Source organism: Andrographis paniculata, unplaced genomic scaffold, assembly GCF_009805555.1.
Source record: "Andrographis paniculata isolate CXL003 unplaced genomic scaffold, ASM980555v1 Contig37END, whole genome shotgun sequence".
In the NCBI taxonomy this organism is placed as follows: Eukaryota; Viridiplantae; Streptophyta; class Magnoliopsida; order Lamiales; family Acanthaceae; genus Andrographis; species Andrographis paniculata.
The window spans coordinates 6,000,336-6,023,589 of NW_026137570.1; the positions used below are offsets into that span (position 1 = coordinate 6,000,336).

Genomic DNA, 23,254 nt, shown 5'->3' on the forward strand with positions numbered 1-23,254 from the left:
TTTTGAAAAAAAAAAAAATTTTTGCGGGACGCACAAATATGAAAAGAGTGGACAAATTAAGTGACACAAACGGAATACTATTTTTCACTATTTTGTCTCTCTATACAAAACTTAGGCACAAGCTAGTTTATATGCCTTGTTTGACTGACCATTCAAGGGGAATTAATTGTGTTTTCACATTATGCAACCTTGTTTTGTCTTATCTATAAAGTTCTCAAATGTTTCAATGTGCAACATTGACTATATGTGAGCAAATCAAATATAAATGGAACATTCAAAAAATATTCAACAATCACTTAATATAGAGAGATTTTACGCAATAAATAAGATACAAAATATGTATTTGTTTGGAGTTTTTGTTTCAAATAGTAAAATTTTGAATTTGAATAGTTATTTGATGTAATATAAATATAAATTGACGTAATATTTTGAATGTAAAATAATTTTTATTATAATATAAAAAATAAAAAAAAAGTTCTTGGATTTGATATTTTTAGAAAAAAAAAATTGTCAATAGTAGAAATGAAAACAAATCATTCAAACAAACACACCAATATGTTATGAATTTATAATAAAACCTAAGTGAATTTTATGCAATTTGTTTTATATTAACTTTTTTGAGTTTTTTGGAGAAATTTTTGTTGGATACTATGTTTGTGGTTGAAAACATCTATATAAAGCAATTTTCATTTTTCATTTGCAATGATCTCTTAATTGTGCTTGGTAAGTCAAATTCTTAACTTTTACCATTGCATCTTAACAATTGTTTGCGAGAATAATTTTCAAAATATATACACATTAAGTAGCAAAGTAAAAATACCAGCTAAAAAATACAAATTTTGGATGAGAAGGACAAATACAAGCTAATGTTTGACTTTGTTGGAATGTCTAAAGTATTATGGATGCAAAGGTATGGCTGTGACTGAAATCGACAAAGTGAAAGTAGTGAATTCGGTTACTTTAGACAAAACAACAACAAGAATAAGGTATAAGGTATTATGTACAAATTAAGGAAAAAGAAAAAAAAAAATTGTAGAACATTGAGACTCAAATGTGCAAAACCATCAAGAAAATACTAAAGGATTGTATATTCATTCATCAACACATGCATTATCCACAACAAGTTGAAAATTTAAAAGATGAAAAACAAATTATATTACAATTCATATTTTGGACCTAGAGGATTCTCAATACCAATCCAATCCATAATTTCATAGTAATATATATGATGCATTTAATGTATGAGTGAATATAGATGACATATCTATTGTCACAAATAAAATAGTGTTTATGTATTTTAACTGAAAAATTGATATATGTGAACATTCAAGTCTAACACCAAAACAAAAGGCGGTGAAACAAAGCATCAGATACATAATCGATAGAGCGTCTGAGTTTTTTCATATCCATTTCCAACTTCATCTAGTAATTCTAGATTCATCTTCGGGATATCGAAAATGTTATGAAAATTTTCAATTTCGTCCAAAAATTCAAACTCTTGATTCAAGCATAGTTCTTCTAACTCTTGAATTGTGTTAGGAGCAGAGACGTCGATCTCATATTTTTTTACGCTTCAATTAGTCAACAATTGATTGCCAACATCATTTCCACAACTTGGATCAAAAAAAATAAACGAAATGATACCACTCTATTTTTCTCTATAAGGTAGCTTGGGAGCAATGGTATCATCTCATCATTCGTCAATACTTGACAATCATTGATTCATCACTCTTCGAAAGAGTCCTTTGAAGGAGCATTTATTGTAAAAAAAACTCATATTGGATATATCATCATATAGATCTCTTGAAAAAACATTGTTCATTTAGAATGACATTGAAAAATAAAAAAAAAATGAAAAATATCACAAGACATACTTAATACTCTAAAAAACTCATCGAAAAGTTTAAAGGAAAGTATCGGAAGACTACTTTTTTTTAACAAGCTTAAAACGTCAGGTAAACTTTAATTTCAAATTTTGTTCTTGATCTTGAACATTTTCATATGATATTTTTAGGCAATGAATAAGAAAAATTTTAACAATACATTCGATTTCGAAAGTTTTAAAAGATTATGTAATTATGTCATTAAAAAATTTTCAACTGAATATTTTCGATAGTTTAATGCTAATAATATTGCAAGGTTGTTTCATATTAAAGAATCTCGTGATTGTTGTTAGTTTATATTATATGCTTTGTAAATTTAAGAAAAATCATATGGCTTTCATAGATCAATATACAGGGATGAATCATCGACTATTATTCTTGAAGTTGTGATTGATTATAATATTAGAATATGACATCCATATTTTAGTATACTGGGTGTTAATAATGATATTAATATTTTAAAATCCTCTTGTTTTCAAATTATGTCCTAAATAGCTCATCCTACATATTAGATATTTTAAAAAAGATAATACAATACAAAATATTATCTAGCGGATAATATTTATCCTAAATAGACTACTTTTGTGCAAATTATTTCTGATCCACAAGGTTAAAGAAAAGATTTTTTGCACATAAACAAAAATTGGACTAACTTATAAAATTATACAAGCACATTTGCATATAATTATTTGAACCGTTCAATTTTAACAAAAAAAAAATGACAAAAAAAAAAAACATGTTCGCATATAATTACTTGAGCTATTTAATTTTTTAAAAAAAAATGACAAAAAAAAATGTTCTTTAAAATACTATCACCGTTTGAATTATTATACATATAATATGACAATAAAAAGATAAACAAATCTCAATGTACCTATAACAGATATTTTAAAAACACAATCTCCATTAGTTGAAATAACAACCGTTGAAACCATCACTTTCAATAATTTATTGTCTAACTAGACAAATTAAAAATAAATATTTTCATATCCACTCCATAATAATCTAATAGAACATATATAAAAACAATATAATAACTCCACAAAATAAATATATTATATTTGTAATGTATATCTAATAAATCGCTACAAACTAACACTTCGTTCGGCCAATTTTTATTGTCCTAAAATATATTTAAACAATTTTTTTTAGATAATTGTCTTTTTGTTATAAATTGACAAATTTGTCTTAAATATATAGTAGAAATTAAAAGTAATAAATTAATAAAAAATAAAAATGTAAAATTTATATTTAAAAAAAAATAAAACAATAATTGTTAAATATTCCAAATAAAAAAATAAAATATTAATTTGTGGACAGAGAATGTATCATTGTTTAATTATAAGTTTTCATTTTACTATTTCAATATATTCAAGTCAAATTTCGTATTTTTTGAATAAAATAATTCTATTAGATATACTAAAATAACTTCCATTTTTATTATTTTACTTTACTTTTAATATCAAAAGTAAAATATATATTATATTATTTTATTAGACTAAATATATCTATGAAATACTTCTTATATCCTTCTCTAAAATCTCATTTATATTTTATCTCATTATATTTAATATTAAAAATATTATTATATCTGAATAATTTATTTGTAAAATTGTCATTATAATAGTATTATAGTTATTTTTGTCATTTTTCCTTAATTTATATTAATTTTTATATAATAATTAATATTGAAACATCAAAAATAAATAGAACATGTTGACAATGTAATAGTAATTTACATTAACCAATATATAAAAATCAAAATGAAAAATTTACTGTGTAACTTATAAAGATAAAAAATTATATAAAACTATGTAATTTTATAAAAATAAAAAGTTGAAAAAGCGAAGTAAAGAGGAGAAAAAACAGAGCCAAAAAAACCCCAAGGGAAAGGAAAAGTGTTTTTTTTCTGTAATAGTTTTCCAAATATATACAATTATATTTTCTCCAAAATCTTATTGTATTGGACACGAAATTTAATAAAAAAATATTAATTTTATATTAGTAGTTGGTAAATAATTTTTTTTGTCTTTATTTATGATAATAAAACTATTATTATGAAACAGACAAAAACGATAATCAAGAATATTGCATCAAGACGAAGAGAGTATCTAAAATGAATATATACATAGCTGTAACAGAATGTAGCCATTAAAATCAATAATAAAAGTTAAAATTTATAACTGAAGTAAAATTAGTAATATATTTTTATAAAAATGCCTTTACTATGTTTGCAATATTTAATTATGTTTTATAAAAATATTATAATAGTCATCTCATGTTATTTTAAAAAATAACAACAATAATCCTCAGTAATTACACAAAATATACCATTTAAACTAAAAGAATGCCGTAGATTTAAACAATATCAAGATCAAAATAAACATTTATTCCCCAAATTTCAACCCAATTTTTAAAATAAATTGTAAAAGAGAATGATCAGATATAGCTTTCTAGGCTGCGTTGTGCATCAAAAAGCAGTTCCAAAATGATGAATACTGCTCAGAGCCCAGTGCGATCATCATATCATATCATATCAATTATCATCGCCATGGCAAACAAATCAACACTGTAAAACTTTCCACAAGATAAAATTTCGAAATTGCTTCGTAAAGAAGAAATTTAAGAAGAAGCGATTCCTCAGCGAAACATGCTTGTATTTGTCATCAAATTGACAATCAGGTCTCAAAGATATCATGCCATCATCGGAAACAGCAGAACACCCAGCCAAAAATTCCAGAAACATCCCACCGTTACCAAAAACAAAACTCAAAAAAAACAGCAACCAACACCACCAATAAACAAACACGAATCGAGTTCAATACGTAGCAAACAAACATCACCTCGCTATTCTACATCAAATCGCAACACAATTAAAATCCTACACTGGTAGAAAAAATGTCGAAGACCGCCTCGACCGCTGCTTCAGAAAATGGAAGAAGATGAACAATCCATTGCTGGGAACGCATTTAAATAGCTGCAGTGGAGAATTAGGGTTTTGAATGGGCCTATTAATTAGAAGCCATTTTTTAATTGGGCCCATCAACATTATTTAGTAGACTGGGCCGGTCCGGACCGGCTCATTTACTTCCGATGACAAAATTCAGCATTTAAAAATCCAGGCTTGAATCTTAATACAGATCCTATTCATGCCAATAGTAATGAATTGTCTGCAATTCGTTCGGATAGGGATAAAAAAAAATCACTTAATCAAATTGAATTTTCGGTTAATCGAGCAAAATCGGTTCGAATACAAATGCTACGCTTTGATATTTGTTCGATTTCATTCAGTTTCGATTTTTTTTTTACTTTTTCCATTAATTGAACCAAATCGAATATATTTATATTATTATATTTAAATTTTAAATAAATAATGATTTCCCGGTTTTTGGTTCGATTTGAAATATTTTCAAATATTTTTATTTTTCGTCGAATTTTTTACAAATATTGTTAATATTTTTTGTTAACTTAAAGTTTCGTTACCAAAATTATCGGTTCAAATACAATTTACGATTTCGGGTATTTATTTAATTTGATTTTGAATACCAAATACATGTATATTTGCAAATAGATCCTTGCCCATCCCTAGGTTTGGAAACGTTTCAACCTATTTCAGTTAATATAGTAATAATGCAAGGCATGTCATAATAAATAACAACACAATTTATAATTTATTTCAGTATATATATATACTCCCTCCGTCCACAAATTAATGTCCTACTTTCCTATCTCGTACGTCCAACAACTATTGTCTTATTTCATTTTTTAAACACAAATTACATTATCTGACATGAAATCAAGTTCATGTATCTTAGTTCAACGTTCTCACGAACAATCACAGTGTTACTTACTTTCAATAGATTGGAGGTATCATAATTGAAAACCATATTATTTTTACAAAATTGCAAAATTAAGATATCATATCCCGACTACAAAACATATCGATAACACCAAGAGATAGCTCTTATTTATTCTCCCTGAACAGAAAACACACCCAACTCAAAACCCAATATCTCTTCTTTCTCGCAGTAGCTTTTCCGGCGCGGGAAGCCGATCTACACTCCCAGCCGGGGTGCACCTTCAACCGCCTCAAACTATCCTTAAGCTCCTTCTCCGCTATCTTCAACTTATACTTAAACCCCTCCGACACCGGCCTGACCGACCTCAAACCCCCTTCTCTCCCACACTCACTCTCATGAAACTGCCCGATCGGGCACCGTCCCCGCCGGTAAGCCTTCACCGCCGCCAAAATACACTCCCCCCGATCCCGGAAATGCTGCGCGACAATCGCCTCGAAATTCTCCGGCGGCTTCCGCAGAGTGCGCGCCATGGTCCGGCAGGCGAGGACGAAGACGGACTCATTGTAAGATTGGCATCGTTTAATCCATTTGGGATCGTCGCTGGAAATTCCGACCTCGCGGCCAGGTTCGTTGAAGTAGGGTTTGTCATTGAGGACGAGGCCTTGGATGGAGACGAGGAGCTGGAGAAGGGTGGATTGATTCTTCCGCCATTTCTCGACGTTGTCGCCGCGCCACGTGTTGATCAGGCTGAGGCAGACGAATCCTCTGGAGTAGAGGTTAGGGTTGAGGTTGTAGCCGTAGGAATGGTAGTGAACTTTCGGGGGCATTTCAGGGTATTCCATCGGGAGGAAGATGTCGAAGAAGTAGAGCCCGTCGTGGTACGGCGTCCCCGGCGGGCCAATGATTGCTGCGCGGATCAAATCGATGCTCGTTTCGTATACCTATCGAAAAATAATTTTGTTCGATTCAATGTTCGAGTATTAATGATAAAATTAGAATCTTTAGGTAAGAATAAAAATATATCATCAAAATCTGAGTCGACCAGATTGTCGGCATCATCAAAATAAATTAAAACAAAACTTTCAATGTAATCAGAATAAAACTCTTAACATAGTTAAAATCATAATCAATGGGTTCTCTAAATGTCATTAGAGTTGAAAATACAACTTTGAATTAATTTAAAATAAAAAATAATAGTCTTTAACACTATTAGAATAGTAAACAATGCTTTCGTGCTACTTTTTTCTTCATGATAATCTGTGTTTATATTTATTTATTTATTTTTTGTATATTACAAAGATTGAACTAAGAATTGAATGAAAAATGTAGTAATATTTATTTTCCTTTAATTTATTCGATTTGTTTACAATTCTACCTGGACATAGATCGATTCGGGGAGGTTTTTCTCGAGGATTTTCCATTCTCTCATGATTTTGGTGTAGAATTGAGGATACTTCCCATTGTAGGAGAATGATTTTTTTTGCTTTTTTCTTGATTTATCGTTGGTGAAATGATGATCCGAAACCTCCTTCACGACGTCGAATTGCTTGAACACAAACTCCATTCTTTCTTTCTAGATCTGGTTAACAAAACAAAGCACAAAAATGCTCGAATTCAATACCTGAAGAAGAAGAAGAAGAAGAAGTTGTTAGTTTCTGGACTTGGTCGAAGTTTCTTAAGAAATGGCGAAGTTCATGCAAATGCTTTGACGTTTTCATAGAGAGAGTTAAGGAAAATAGATTTGCACGATCCTAATTTCCAGAGTTAGTTACATAAATAATTGTTGAATTTCTAAAGTTTTAGATTATTTTATTTTGATTAGAGCTGGCGAAAACTGACCCCAAATAATTGGGTTTGGGTGGAAGATTTCAATCCGTTTATGTATACGGGTTGACACGAACCCGACACGATAATAAATGGGTCGGGTTAGGGTTGCGGTTCTCAATTCGAATCCGATACGACAACCCGATTATAATATATTAATATTGATTAATATATTTACTGTATATGTAAAATAATTATAATTTACTAATTTTTCATAAATTAATTTAAACTAAGTTCAATTTTAAATAATTCAACTTAATTTACTCTCAAATCAATAAAAACTAATATAACATGACAACGCGACAAAAAAATAATTTAATTTGAATCAAGAATTCCGACTTAATTATGTATACGGGTCAACACGATTCAACCCGAACCCAACACGATAATAAACGGGTCAACACGAACCCAACACGATAATAAACGGGTCGGATTAGGGTTGAGTAATTTAACCCGTTTAAAGTATTCAACCCGACACGAATCAACCTATTGCCCTTTCTAATTTTGATACATTCTACACTTTCACAAACACTATACTTATTTTTATCATTTTGAAATATATACAATTAATATATCTATTTCTTTTTTAAATCGTACTTCCATTAGAATTTAATTCGATACATTTTTCTACGGGTTGGTGTTTTTCGAAATATATATATATATATATATACACAATGTTTACGGATTTTGGGTATCCAATTAAAAATTGGGTTGGATATCACATATGAAAATTTATAACCGAAATCTAACGGGTACCCGAATTTTACTCTAAAAAAACATAATATTATACTCCCTCCATCCCAGAATTATAGTCTTGGTTGTTTTGACATGAGATTTAATGAATATTGATATTATATTGATAGTAGGTAAAAAGTACGGTAAAAGACTTTTTTGTCCTTGTGAGTGTATTTAGTGTAAAAAATAGTGGTAATTGTGTAATAATAATGAAAAAATAAAGACGTGATATGATTATTAATAAAAATAAGACTATTGTTTTGGATGAGACAAAAATGATAAACAAGACTGTTATATAGAAGATAACGAGTATATAAAAAATATATACTATAATATTGTTAATAATAATAGTAATAAATAAGTATATGTTTATCCTTATAATTTTGAATACTGTATGAATAATTATATATGGTTTTAAATAGAGATCTTTTCATTCCTTTAATTAAAGATGATGAAGATAATTTTTCCTTAACTTTTCAACATAATATAATTTATTATACGTACTTATTGGTATAAATTTTTTAATTGAATAATAGTGATTGTAAATTTATAATTGCAGAATAAAATTAATTAACATCAATATATGCTATTTTATATATTTACTAACTTTTGAAATATTCATGATTATAAATTAAAAATATTGAAATTTATTTAGCACTAGTAATTTTACAAATATAAATATGTATTTATACTAAAAATTATCTACTAAAAAATTCAATATCCGAATTGAAAATAACACATGTTGGAAAATGCATACATATTTTCTAATGCACCCTTGTATATAAACTCTTTAGTTTCGTTACATTGAACACTTTTTTTAAAAAAATATATATATTTAATATTCAAAATATTATATCAATAGATATTTATTTGTGCGTATCTACCGAAACACGCCTATAGATACCATTAAAAAACTCTCTAACGCAAGCAAGATCATATATTTCTAGCCATTGGTATTCCCATCGACGGCGCACCCGGCATGGGCTTGAATCGTAGCACATTCTTGGTGCATCGCATTCAGCTTCTCGACTAATTCTTGGAACGAAGGCCGCCATTTCGGGTCACTATCCAAAAAAAAAAAAAACTTGTAAGATAAAACAATTGTGCGAAAAAAAAAAAAAAAAAGGGTGTTCGATGGAGCAACAAACCTATGCCAGCAGCTCTCGATTATGTGACGCCATTGAGGCTCGACATCTTTGGGTATCTGTAAGTGCTGGTTCATGAACCCGACGACTCCAATCACCTGTGAAATATATTTTAGATATTTAATCTATAGTTTAGATTCTATTTCTATTATCAAAAAGTTTCTATTGTTTGAGTCTATTTGATTTGTATCAAATAGGCCTCAAAATTCATTATTAATAGCATGCAACTTTGAAATTCTACAAAAAGTAACAAGTTGTAACAACCGGACAACATTTGATATGATCCTAGATAACTTCTAAACATGATCAATACCCTTATTTGATACTATGTTGATAAGGGATCCAAAATTTCAACATTAGTATTAGGGTTGGGGGCGAACTAGTCTCCAAACTTTGGAGAAATGCAAAATGTAAATTCATTTTTATCAGTTTGATATCTTTTTTTTTTTTTAGTTCCCTTTGATACACGGGGATAAAGAAGAAAAAAAAAATCGAACAAAAATAATGTGCTTAAAACAAAAAAATTCAACATAACTATATAAGTATATTCTATTATTTTTATTTAAAAATATTAAATATTGAAGAACAAATCAATTTTTGCTATTTTTAAACCAAATAAAATATATTTATAGTAGCTTAAGCTTTTTTTTAAGTAAAATAGTCATTCAAATCATCTAACATGGTATTAGAGTATTCTCGAGTTCGAGTCTGATCATCGATCATTTTTCGTCATCCACGTGCAAGTTTTGTTTGGTGCACGTGAGGGGGGCGTGTTAGTTGACCCCCATTTGTAAATAAATAAATAAATCACACGTATCCTTAATAGCTTAAGCTTTTAGGTGGAACGATCATTTACATTATGTAATAAAACTTACCTGCATCGAGTTGAGGTGATCCCATGGAATTCGATGGGTGACGAGCTCCCATAGTATCACTCCGAAGCTATACACATCAGCCCTGATACGATGATCCCAAATTAGAAAGAAAACATCATTGACACACAAAAAACAATATTCGACTAATACTCGAACATACTTCTCATCCGAAGGTTCGTTGCGAAGAACTTCAGGAGCCATCCACTGAGGCTGCATTTCTCAAACAAACACATAAGTAGTTTCGACGCGCAAAAGTTTGTTAATAGACAGTCGAGAAGTACCGTTCCTTTCTTTGTTGTCGAATAAGAGTCGTTTTTAAGACAGGAGCGTCCAAAGTTGCCAACCTGAGAAACCGAGCGCGCCGGATTTTAAGTCATTGTTTGTAATAAAAACACGGAAAGGATAACATAGAATCGGCGATACCTTGACAGTCCAGTTCTTGTCGACGAGAAGATTCGAAGACTTCAGATTGCTGTGAATGATCGGTGGACTCAAATTATGAAGATAGGTCATGCCTCGAGCCTGCCCGGCGCATTTAAGCGTTACGTAATGATAACAATGTAAAGGAATTTTTTCGACGCATTTAGCAACTTACGATGTCCAAAGCCATGTGGACTCGCTGTCTCTTGTCGAGTTTCGACGATGTCCTTTGTAATAACCGGAACAGACTTCCCCTGCAAGAGAACGACTCAGAATCGAATATAGCGAAAAAAATATGAACTAACAGCGCATACCGTGGAAGATACTCTGTAACGATGCAGAGATGTTCCGGAGAAACGACAGCGCCCATGAACAGCAGAATATTCGGATGGCGAAGCCTCCCCGTTAGCGACAACTTGAGAAAGAAACAAAAGAAAACAACATAGTTTTCGATTTTTTTCTTAAATGCTCCGTTTGATGAAAAAGATTAGAATTCGGACAGACCTCGCGACAAAAGGAAAGGACAGCATTGTCTGAAGACTCGGCGTCGGAGAACATCTTGACAGCCACATCCTGCAGATCATCGAAAATGTAATGACAAGAAATGTAATTCGTCGAATGTGGAAGAGAGCTGTCGAACGTACTGTCCCGTGCCAAAGCGCGCGATGCACGATTTCGCAAGAACCTACGACGAGTACGTGAAGCTCGATCAACACGTCGAAAACTTATGTATGCGCTAATGTGGAAATTATTATGAAGATTGAAAAATTGCATTATACTGATCATCAAAATAAGAGACCTATAGGCAACATAAAATTGTATTGTAAAAGTATATTGCATACTGAGGCAACATAAAACAAACTCGATAGCTTCAAATATAAATGATCTAATCTATGGATAAAATCAAATTTAAAATATTTCAACACTAACCTCGCGCGATTTGTTCGCCTATAGTCAAGTCCTCCCACAAGATTTCGTAATCCAAGAACTCGCCATTGCTGTCGATATTTTTAACAGCGCCGCTGCCAGCACTTCCGCAACTACCATAACTACTCGTTGTGTCGACGAGCGATGAGAAACAAGATCCCAATGCGTTGTCATTACTACCCGCGGCTTTAGTACCATGATGTTCAAACTTCGATCTTTCCTCTATCCTGTCGCGATCATTACTAAAAACGGAAACCAATTTCGATACTATGGAGGCTACTAACCTCTGCAGAGGCAGCTGACAAAGACGAAGATAATCATTACACTCAACTTCTGTCGCAGCATCGCTTTGATGGATGTAAAAACTCGACAGACCACACTTTTCTTCATTTAATGCGTTCAAATCGCTCGACACACATACGACGCCAATTAAAGCGCCGGTATCGTCATATAAAGGGGTCTCGGTTACAACAATCGACAACGATTCCCCTCGCTTATGCGTCGCCGGGAACACTCCCGTCCAATTTTCTCCGGTCTCGACACGGCGCAAGATGTTTTTTGCAGAGGAATAGTGCTGGGAATCTGTGAGCAGCTCAACTACATTACATCCAAGCGCCTCCGAAGCTAAATACCCGTAAAGATTTTCCGCGGCGCAACCCCTGCAATAATTGAATTTTTTAAGACAACAACGGAGAAATCGAAACATATCATCATTTTGATACACAGATGCATCGCGTGAAGACTAACCAATAAATTATGATGAGGTTTCGATCAATCACGTGCACCGCCTGCCCCATCGACTGCAATATGTTATAACACTGATTGTCCGAAAGCTCAGGTGAACTACGGCGACTTGTCTGCTTCGTCGAAGAATTTGAAGCGATGTTTTTTCGGGCAATGAGGTTAGAAATTTCTTGCTTCAAGTGAGCATAAGCTAATTCCAATTGCTGAATCTTTTGTAGCAGCGCTTTATCTTTATCTTCATCGAAAAAAGGATTCATCGTTGTGTTCTCCATGGCGATATAATCTTAATCTCTTCAGAAGGAAGAAGATAATAATGAATGAGATGAGATGATGATCCAGTCCGATCCTGAATTATTACATACTACATATATAATACATCCAACTTTTGGGAATTGGGGTATGGCGGCTGTCCTGATTATTTCTTCTACCTATTCGATCGATTCACGATCTTTGTTGTTTTGTGCGGCTGCTGCTGCTCTATGTGCTCTGATCTGATAAGCAGACATGAATCTCAGCCTGTGTGTGTCTGTCTGTTTCGATATGAATAGTAATGGCAATCAGGGGATCAGAATTAGGGTCGAGTTGCAGGAAGGACAGTACCTGAGATTCCATTTTATAAGTACGATATACATATATATATATATATATATGCTTATAGAGGCTTACCAGAGCAAACCAACCCCAATTTGTATTTAAAAGCTTATAATCCATCATCTATTTACAAAGTTTACATATTTCTATTTTGAGACGTCCAATTATAAAATTTATATTTCATTATGCTACTTTTTTTCACAAATACCCTTACTTTACATCCATCACATCGTTACTTTTACACAAAAATGTAAGGGCAAAAATGTCATTACACTACTTTTAACTACTCATTATAATTAAAATACTATTGTTTCTTAAACACCTGGTCTAAAGTAAATGTAACCTTTGTAAATGGACTGAGGGAGTATTTAATTGTGTTAAATAAAAGTATCTGATGTTGGTTATAGTTTTAGGTATGCTTTATGAAGATATTTCTAATGTTTTAAGTATAGAACTTACGGAGTTATGCATGAACATGATTCAAAGAGTCGATGCGATTAAAATGATAGGGAAACAATAGGATTACCCCACTTGGCCTATAAATTTTCTACTTTATCATTTATGGGCTAGTTAACCTTTGAGCATTATATTCTTTTTTCTTTTTTTTTTGCTGAAAAATAAATAATTCCTTATCGTATTTTTTTTCTTCTATAGCCAAATGTTTGAATCCGTTGTCAATAATATATTTTGAGTTCATCGCTTATACTTATTGTTATTATACATTATGAATGTTAAAAAGAAATTGGCTCGATTGTTAGTTGCGAAAAAAAGAGCGAAAAACATCTTTAAAATAATAAAAAGAGAGATGTTTAATGTTTGAGATTTTTTTATTCTATAATTTTTGTATTTAGATTTGAGTCAGTATATTTTGATCCTATTTTTACAATCAATATAATATAATTTTTTAATTTCCGTAAACTATTTTTGCATGGCAAACATAGTCATTTTATATATATATATATATTTGAGTATGTATCATATTGATATATTTTTACTTTTAATAAATTTAACAATTTTGAATATACCTTCTAATTAACTTAACTAAATTTTTAACATCAGATTCACTTAAAACCCTTGATTATTCTCTTTTAATAAATAAATATTTTTATCTCTAATTAAATTTTTTATAAAATTAATTTATGTTAATCATAAATAAATATATTTCTTATTTAATTATATTATATAAAATTTGATTTCTACAAAATGATATCATATTACATATATTTTATTGGGATATAGTATTTAAAATACATAAATACATATTTTAAGTTTTTAATTATATATTAATATAATTTTTATTTTAAAAATACCAAACGGTCACTTACATAAAAAAAAAAATGATAATATAATATCATAATATATTATGATTAACTTATTAAATTTTATTTTATTAAGGAATGGGTCACTTCGGGTTTCGTAGTAGATTAAAAAAATATTTTTGTCATTTAACTTTTTTTATAAAATAATTGAATGTGTAATATTATGTAATTTATGTAAAAATTAAAAATATTTTGATATTAGTGTATGATCACATGAGACAGACGAAAGTAGTAAAAATATTACTTTGAATTGAGACGGAGAGTATGTCACTAATCAAATGTTTTGTTCACTTAGTGTTTTTTAGTAGTAAGATTACTCATAAATATTATTAAAAAATATACAATACACACGTATTAACACAATATATAATATATATTTTATTTATTTACAAAATATCCATAACTCAATATAAAATATTATTTTATATTAACAAAAGAATTTATCGTACTTAATATATAAAAAAAAATAAAAAAGTCTGGATCAACAGTTGAATTCATTATTCTAATAGAGCTTGAATTTAAGCCACATCCTTAATTAATTAAATTATTTATTTAATTAATATAATTAGAGTTAAATTAATCTGTCAAGATTAGTTTTGGCTTATGGTGATTTATTATTCAACTCAGCATTTGATCATATCCCTATATAAAAACAATACATTCATTCGAAAATACAATAAATTCGTTGATTTAAAAAAATAATAATAATAATAAAAAAATAATAATTATTATTATTATTACAAAATCTCTTGCGGTTTAAAAATATATATATATATTGCATAAATTAAATTTTACTTTTTAGAAAAAAGTGCAAAGTGAACACATGCACTTTTAACCTTTGCTAGAAAATTTTCAATGTAAGAACTAAAAGAATTAACTAGGATGTCAAACGGAGCGGGTTAACCCCGGACCCGTTCTTAATAAAGTGGGTTCGGGTCTAAATAATATGTTTCGAGGCGGGTTGTGGATTTAAAATTTTAAATCCGGCCGGGTTTGGGGCGGGTTACGAGTTTTACTAAAAATTCGCCCCAACTCGGACCCGGATCACTTAAATAATTTTAAATATAAAATTCAATTAGTCGTCTGCTCCAAATAATGTTTTAAAATTATTATACCTAATATATGTATATTTATATAATAAAAATATATTATTTATTTATTTATCTTATTTTATGGATCAATATTTGATTGTTTTTAGATTTTTTTTTGTGCTTTTAATGCTATTTGTTTTAGTATTCGATTGTTAAAAAAAATATTTATTATTATATATTTAAAAAAAAAACGAGTTTGCCGGGTTGGCCCCGAACCCTCCAGATTCGGGGCGGGTCCTGGGGCCGGGTGAAAGCAGGGCGGGGCGAGTCTCGGAGTCTAAAATTTTCTAGCGTGGGGTCTTAGGGCCTGCAGAACCCGTCCCGAACCCGCCCCGTTGGCATCCGTAGAACTAACAATTAGTACATAAACGTCATAAGAAAAAATAATAAAGGAACTCAAATTAAATGTCTTAAATTATTACACTCAATATAACATAAAATTCCAACGAACTAAACAAGCTAGATGTGTATAAAAATATCTTTTAAAAGTGTCTTTTATTCTTATGGAAATAAAACTCAAATAAAATTTTTATGTGAAAAAAAAAAATAAAAAAAATCACATTGCAATAATGGATACATGGCTTTCTCATCTCTATAGTAATATTATATATGATCCTTTTCTTTGCTTCACAACGAAGAAGTTCTCTTTAAATAAAGAGCTATAGTAACAATAATACTTAATTTAGCAGTTTATATATAAAGTCATTATATATACAAAAAAAAAAGGGTAACTAATCTTATATCCATATTTATATAAATATACCATTTAAAATAATAAATTGCATTTCAATTTTATTTATTTTATAATGAATAAATTGGTGTTGGTTGCCGATTGGACAAGTCTCCTTTGATTCTCCTTCTTCTTCCCTCACCTTTAAATTCACAGTTCTAAAACCTACACTTCCATCTGCATATTAATATTAAGTTCAATTTGTGCTTATCCGTATACCAGGTTAGTCATTATCATATTTATTTATTTTTTTGTCATATTGTTACAGCTCTGAATATTAAACATTTTATTATGTGTTGTCTTATTTTTTTTTATTTTTTTTTAATGATGTGGAAATTCGCAGTCGCTATCCGAAAATGTACACTGAGTAAACTCCAGCCGAACCTATTACTTGTCTCTCTTCTCTATGCTACTTAGTGCTAACAGCATCCCAATTACTTGTTTTTTTAATCTTGATTTTACAATGTACTAATCTTTACAATGTTTTTTATGATTGAGTTTGGAAATTTTTTATTTGAGTTTATCGTTAAAATAATGTATGCTAGAATATTTTATGAGAAAAAAATATATATATATATTTTTAAAATAAGTTCAAATACTGAAAAACTGAAATTTTGAATAAAACGAAACACGTGTTTCATATACATTCTTTACATATTTTGTCATGTTCCCTACAACCTTCCATCATGTATTCATCCTAAGAATTGAATAATTTTTTTTTTTCTTTCAAATTATACAATAAATTTTATTCTGAGTATTACATACTTGGTTAATGATTGGATAGAAGTAATGTTGTATATAAAAGAATTTAAGCCATCTCCAATAGAAGTAACGTCGTATATAAAAGAATTTAGGCCATCTCCAATCACACCCCATTTATGCCGTCTGAACTCCATTTCTGCCGCCATCAAGCTCCAACCCAGCGGCATTTGCAACACTATTTTTGGTGTTTGCTACAGTGCAACACCATTTTTTGTGTTGCATTGTAGCAAACGCCATTTATGGTGTATTTGTTTTATTTTTTTTTATTTTTGTATTTTTTAAAATTATAAATTTGATTTTTAAATTTAATTTTTATTATTTTAAAATTTTTAAAAAGTTTATTTAAAATTATAAAAATAAAAAGTTGTTTAAAATAATAGGAAAAATTGAATATATGAAGAATAATAGGGAAAAATAGAGTTATGATTAGAGTAAAATTATTGTAGCAACTGCATATTGAAATAAAATTGGATAAATGAAATTGATGGGTTGAAGATGCTTTATACCCTCTCTATTTTGGATTAGCGGTGGTTACGGTGCTAATAGCATTATATATATAATTACATATTTAATTTGATTTTTTTGAAAAAAAATTTGAATAATAATTAGAATTTTGAAATTTTGTTATAAAAGAACACAAAAAAAAATAAAAGAAAAAAAATTTCAAAATTTAAATATATCATTTTCTTTAATAAAATAATATTTAAATATCATCTATTTCAAACTATCACATTAATATATCAATTTCTTTAATAAAATAATAATTTTATCCAATATAATTATTACAAAATTCAAACTTCCAAACAAACACAACTTAAAAATTCATACTTCAAAATTCTTTCAAAATTCAAATCTAAAATTCAATCCTCCAAACAAACACGCCCATAATAAAACGTGAAACTCTCTATTTTACCTTACTTTGTATTTTTAATCGCAGACTAAAAGTAGTAACGTTAGTATAATATTATTACAAAAGTGATAGTAGTTTTATAGTGGGGAAGGGATCCGGTGCTAAATTTGAAAATTTAGTGATTTTCTAATCAGCACACATAAATACAGAAACAACACATGTTTTTATTATCTACGGCACATGTTGTTTGTAATAAAGAGATGTACTATTTGTTGATAACTTACAACGTGTATTGTATAAAAATATATTATGTGCTAAAATCAACTGTTGTATGTATTGTGCGAAAATATATCATGTGTTGTATTTATATTATATTAATGCATGTTATGTATAGTCTGTAATTATACGGTGTGTTATCCATGAGCACACGATGTGCTATTGTATAGTGACGTGAGGATCACATTTATTATAAAATAGAACAATTAATTTAGAAAAAAAGAAAGATAATAAAATAGAATAATAAATACTCCTACTTCCACGGTCAAAATTATGTGAATATTTTATATATATATATATTATTCGTTAAAATTATGTAAATTATATTTGTAATAAAATACTTTATCTATTTATAGTTTTATTATTCATACTTTAGCTAATATTAATAATTTTGTCACTAGTTTTTAGTTTTTTTTTACTTACCCAAATCATTTTTTATAAGATAAATTATATATTCTCTTATTTTAATAAAAATATAAAAAAATATCTCATATTTTATTTATTAAGTAAAATCTCATTTAATTAAATTAAAATACACACAAATTGATATTTAATTCCAAAGACACTGCAAGTTTTATATATACAAAAGAGTAATATATCATAAATAGTATTTTTTAAATAAAATAAATAACTAAAATAATCTATAAACTATTCATCTTATATTATTTTAGACAAAATGTTATCTAACTTTTTAAAAAAAGAAAAAGAAAAAAAAAACTATAAAGTTAAAGATCAATATTTAAATAAGGCTATTTTAAATAATTTATCTTTCTTATTTGTATAAAATTTATATAATTAGATTCATATTTATATCCAAGGATCAGTTATAACTAAAAGAATGATTTATGCATGTATATTGTAAGTTAATAAAAGAATTTTATACTGTAAATAAAATAGGAATTCATATTTTATATATTTATACTAAAAAACATAAAAGAATATTATGCAATCTATTCTTTTTTATAACTCATTCATAAATTTCTTGTAATATCTCTATTTTATTTTATTTTTTATTTTATATATAGAAACAAACTATATTTTTATTCGAACTACATAAATGGCTCAGATTCGTGTTTCTTAGGAGTGTGAAGATGGAAGAGGGCTCAAGTTCATCACCATCACCATCAACACACATAGACCATTCATCCATCCAAATAATCAACGAGGACGAAGAAGAAGACCTTACAACCTCAATCAAATCCAAAATGGACAGTAGCATCGCCGACTCCTACAGCATCTGCAGAGTCTCCGACCACCTCCTCAAAGCCAACCACCACCGCCGCATCTACCGCCCCTCCCTCCTCTCCATCGGCCCCCTCCACCGCGCCCCCCCGCTGCCCGCCGACCCCCTCAAGTACCGCTACCTCAACGCATTGCTTGCCCGAACCCCGACCGCCGCCCCCGCCGTCCTCCGCCGCTGCATCGCCGCCTTACGACAACTCGAGCCGAAGGCTCGAAACTTCTACCGCCAAAAAATCCCGATGGAGTCCAATCAATTCGTCGAAATGCTCCTCGTCGACGCTTGCTTCGTCATTGAGCTTTTCATCGAAACCGAACACCCCGCATTCCGCCGCCGCGATGACCCCCTCGTCGACAAGTCGCCGCAATTAATCTCCGACCTTATCCTCCTCGAAAACCAGCTCCCGTTCTTCGTCGTCGACCACATCTTCCGTTTAGTACACATCCCGATCGAATGCGCGAAACCGTTACCCGAACTCGCATCGAATTTCCTCCGTCGAATCCTCCCCGGCCGACGCGGACGCAAAAAATTTTCCCCCGAAATCCATCACTTACTCGACCTAATCCGGCTACATTACCTCCCGAAAAATCGCCGACTCCACTCGACAACAATGACGACAAACGCCGCGACGATGCACCGCGCCGTGCAACTCCACGCCTACGGAATAAAGCTTGAGAACGCTCACGACGCCGAGACTCCGCTCGACGTGACATTCGTCGACGGAGCGCTGCGGGTCCCGACGCTAAAAATCGACGATCACACCGAGGTCGTGCTCGGGAACCTCATCGCGATGGAGCATTGCCACGCGGAGTGTCCAAAGATCGTGACCTCGTACGCGGTACTAATGGAGCAGCTGGTGAAGTTCAAAAACGACGTCGAGGTGCTTCGCGACGAGGGCATTCTCGTCGGCAGCGGGTACGGCCGGGAAGCGGAGACGGTGATCATGTTGAAGAGGCTGCAAACGGGAGTGAATGTGAAGGAGTTTTATTACAGGGGAGTTTGTGAAGAAGTGAATCGGTACAAGGCGAGTGAAGGGAGGGCGCAATGGGAGACTTTGAGACATATTTATCATAGGACTCGTTTGGGGATCGCAGGTTTCACGTTGGCGTTGGTCGTCTTGGTTTTCCTCTTCACGGGAGTTCTTTTCTCGGTGCTTACTTATTTATTACATCATTTTCAGTGAGTGAGAATTAGTTGTGTGTGTTTGGTGTTATTTTACTTTTTGAGAATGAAATGTTTGATTCATGATTGAGCTGATTTTATTAATTAAGAATAAATTAAGATATATATATATATATAAAGTTTGTTCAATTAATTTAATTTTGTTTGCTAGCGTAAACCATTAATTTAAAAGATAGGTTGCGGGAGCCGACACCAATAATACAAAAGGGTACCGTAAGGATAGTACGGTGGTGCGAGGGTTGAACATGTGGGGATTAAACGTGTGAACATGAAGTTATGGGTTCAAATTTCCAACGAAATTTAATAATAAAGATAAATTGAAGGACAAAAAAAATTTATTATAAAAATATTATTTTGCTGTAATTAAAATACCACTATAAAATATTATTTTATATTAATGACAAGTTTTTTTATTCTAAGTTAAAAAATAAAAAATAAATACTTCAAACTCCGGGCACAAAATAAATGCACTTATATTTTTTTAAATATTATATTTCTTATATTAATATATTCGGTATAAAATGTCATTTTATTGATAACAAAATTGTATAATAATACAAACAAATAAAAAATAGAAAAAGTTGAATTAAAATTTATGTCAGACAAATACACTCAATTCAGTTTTTATTGAAAATTAGTTAGACTGCAGTCTCTATTTTATGGATTAGGTTTGTTATATCTCCCAATGTGTATTTTTTCCTCAATCACCGTTGTATATGCAACATGTACTCGAAATAGGTAGATCAATACTTCAAATGTTGTAATATATATCTATATTACTTCCCGCTCTACCCCGTTATAACCTTATATACTTCTAGTTAGAAATCTCATACCTTTTCTTTTTGCGAATTACAAAAAAAAAATAAAAAAATACAATCAATTCATGATTTAATAGGGGTAAAGGTAAGAAATCTCTCATAACTCTCCTCACACTGATTTCAAACCTTTTTTTCTTCCATCTTTAGGCGAACCGATGCTCTCCAACCTCCGGCGATCAAGTAACAACCGATTTGATGCAAAAATGTGAAGAAAACAGCTGACCGCTCCCATCCCCCAAGACAAGCTCGAAGAAGTAAGTGTCTGGTTGGATTTTTTTCAAGTTTTGATTTGTTGACATTGATATTTTATACCGTAGTTTGTTCGATTATTGGGGTGTAAGTCTTGGTCCCGTGTTTTTATGCATTGGTTTGGTGTTGAGAAGTCCTAAGTGATCGGTGTAGTTTTATTTGTTAATCAAATTTGAAACCGTTCGTATATTTGTTCAGATACACCGACTTGGGTGTTTTATTTTTGCACCGATTTTGGATGATTTTATATATTTATTTTGTGATTTTTGTTAATTTTTTAGATGTACATTTTGTTTAGTTACCTAGAATTGCATATTTTAGTTTTTTTGTTCGATTGTTCGGTAATTAGTCATGTTTATGGGTTGGCAAATATAGTATTGTTAAGTACCCCGAGTTGTATGTTTTAGGTCTAGTTTTCTAAGTAATATACTTTTATGAGACTATTATATAATCGGAATGTGTTGTTACGTACTCCTGATAGATTATGATAAACTTTTAAATAAATTTGAGGTTCGGATAATGTGGACCGGTGGTATTTATTTACAAATCGAGGAATGAATACAAATAGGTTATTATCCGATTTGCAGTACCATTTTTTCACAACTAAGTGGAGAAAATGAAGAAACGTATATTAGATGAACATATTACAACCATCAAAATGACTCTATTCGGCCATTTTTTGGACTGTCCAAAGATGAGGTTGTAGTGGCACCGTCTACTTGCCTTGATTAATAACTTTAGCTCGGAGCCCACGTTATTCAACATCGGAGCTGACATTATGAAAACAACATGATATTATATTTATCATTCGTTCCCATATGTTAACATCACCAGATAGCTCAATCCATTACCAACATGCTTGCATAATACATATACATACCTCTAGTAGGAACGTATATAACTTCATAATAGTAATGTAGTTGTGTGGCATATGGAAATTTGGTGTTTAATTGTGCTATATAGGTAATGGTTGTACTTAGCAACAACACCGGGTTTCAATCAACTATTAGAACTCCAAATGATTACCTAATAATAGAATACAAATACCGTGGAAATAACAGGATATTATATTTATCATTCGTTCTTACAGAGCTGCATAATCAAATACCTCAGTACATTACTAATATACCTGCAGAATATATCTACAAACCTTTACTATTTCATTATATACCTGTGTAATAGAGTTACATACCATTTACTATTATAAATATGTCAGCGTATCCAACCGGTTATATTCTATCGACGCATAAAGTAATTATATTACACCCATTGAATAACGTTACATGTTTTGTGATCATGCTATTGAAAATTATGGCATAAGCTGTTGAATGTAAATGTTTCATGCCCAAACCTTTCCACCGAGACTAATAAAGGAAGTTCTCTCACCGACTTCCTTAATTGCCTCATCTGTCAAGGAATTGACTGAAGTTGACCACATTCAAGGATATCTACTACTACACAAATAATACTTAAGCAACTTCAATCATACTTTGATTTTCAATGCTCGTAAGAGGAGGACATTGTTACATACCTGCATTAAAGGCATACCCCGGAATAGTTTTTATGTACCTGTAATATGATCTTATATGCCCCCGTAACGAGTATTTATGCCTTGGTAACTTGTGTTTGGGAAACCGACTGTTCTTTATTTGAAATATTCAATTATTTTCGGTAAACAGGGATGAATGTATCATTATAGTATTCATGTGAATCTCAGAACTGTATGTAAAGATAAACAATACATATTAACTATGGATGACTAAACAAATCATAAAGGACTTGTTAAACTATGT

General features: G+C 30.7%; 3 protein-coding genes and 2 non-coding genes across 5 annotated transcripts; 1 reads left to right on the top strand and 4 right to left on the bottom strand.

The window, feature by feature from the left end:
• Positions 1 to 4,319: 4,319 nt before the first annotated feature.
• LOC127250758 (small nucleolar RNA snoR118) lies at positions 4,320 to 4,412 on the bottom strand. Its single transcript, XR_007838779.1, has one exon. It is a non-coding gene; the product is annotated as a small nucleolar RNA snoR118 (small nucleolar RNA).
• A 107-nt stretch (positions 4,413 to 4,519) lies between these two features.
• Positions 4,520 to 4,593, bottom strand: LOC127250752 (small nucleolar RNA R66). The gene has a single exon (XR_007838773.1). It is a non-coding gene; the product is annotated as a small nucleolar RNA R66 (small nucleolar RNA).
• Positions 4,594 to 5,847: 1,254 nt separating this feature from the next.
• Positions 5,848 to 7,247, bottom strand: LOC127250170 (putative ubiquitin-conjugating enzyme E2 39). The gene is made up of 2 exons (XM_051273329.1): positions 7,059 to 7,247; positions 5,848 to 6,624 (listed from the first exon to the last, which is right to left on the bottom strand). Exons 1-2 carry the CDS (start codon positions 7,245 to 7,247, stop codon positions 5,848 to 5,850), a joined length of 966 nt encoding a protein of 321 aa, XP_051129286.1.
• A 1,866-nt stretch (positions 7,248 to 9,113) lies between these two features.
• Positions 9,114 to 12,625, bottom strand: LOC127250171 (serine/threonine-protein kinase EDR1-like). Its single transcript, XM_051273330.1, has 12 exons — positions 12,357 to 12,625; positions 11,613 to 12,268; positions 11,327 to 11,367; positions 11,187 to 11,255; positions 10,997 to 11,097; positions 10,858 to 10,936; positions 10,686 to 10,784; positions 10,544 to 10,606; positions 10,423 to 10,472; positions 10,263 to 10,344; positions 9,391 to 9,485; positions 9,114 to 9,306 (listed from the first exon to the last, which is right to left on the bottom strand). Exons 1-12 carry the CDS (start codon positions 12,623 to 12,625, stop codon positions 9,186 to 9,188), a joined length of 1,725 nt encoding a protein of 574 aa, XP_051129287.1. The 3' UTR covers positions 9,114 to 9,185.
• Positions 12,626 to 19,063: 6,438 nt separating this feature from the next.
• LOC127250172 (UPF0481 protein At3g47200-like) lies at positions 19,064 to 20,416 on the top strand. The gene has a single exon (XM_051273331.1). The coding sequence runs from the start codon at positions 19,064 to 19,066 to the stop codon at positions 20,393 to 20,395; it is 1,332 nt and encodes a 443-aa protein (XP_051129288.1). The 3' UTR covers positions 20,396 to 20,416.
• Positions 20,417 to 23,254: the final 2,838 nt, after the last annotated feature.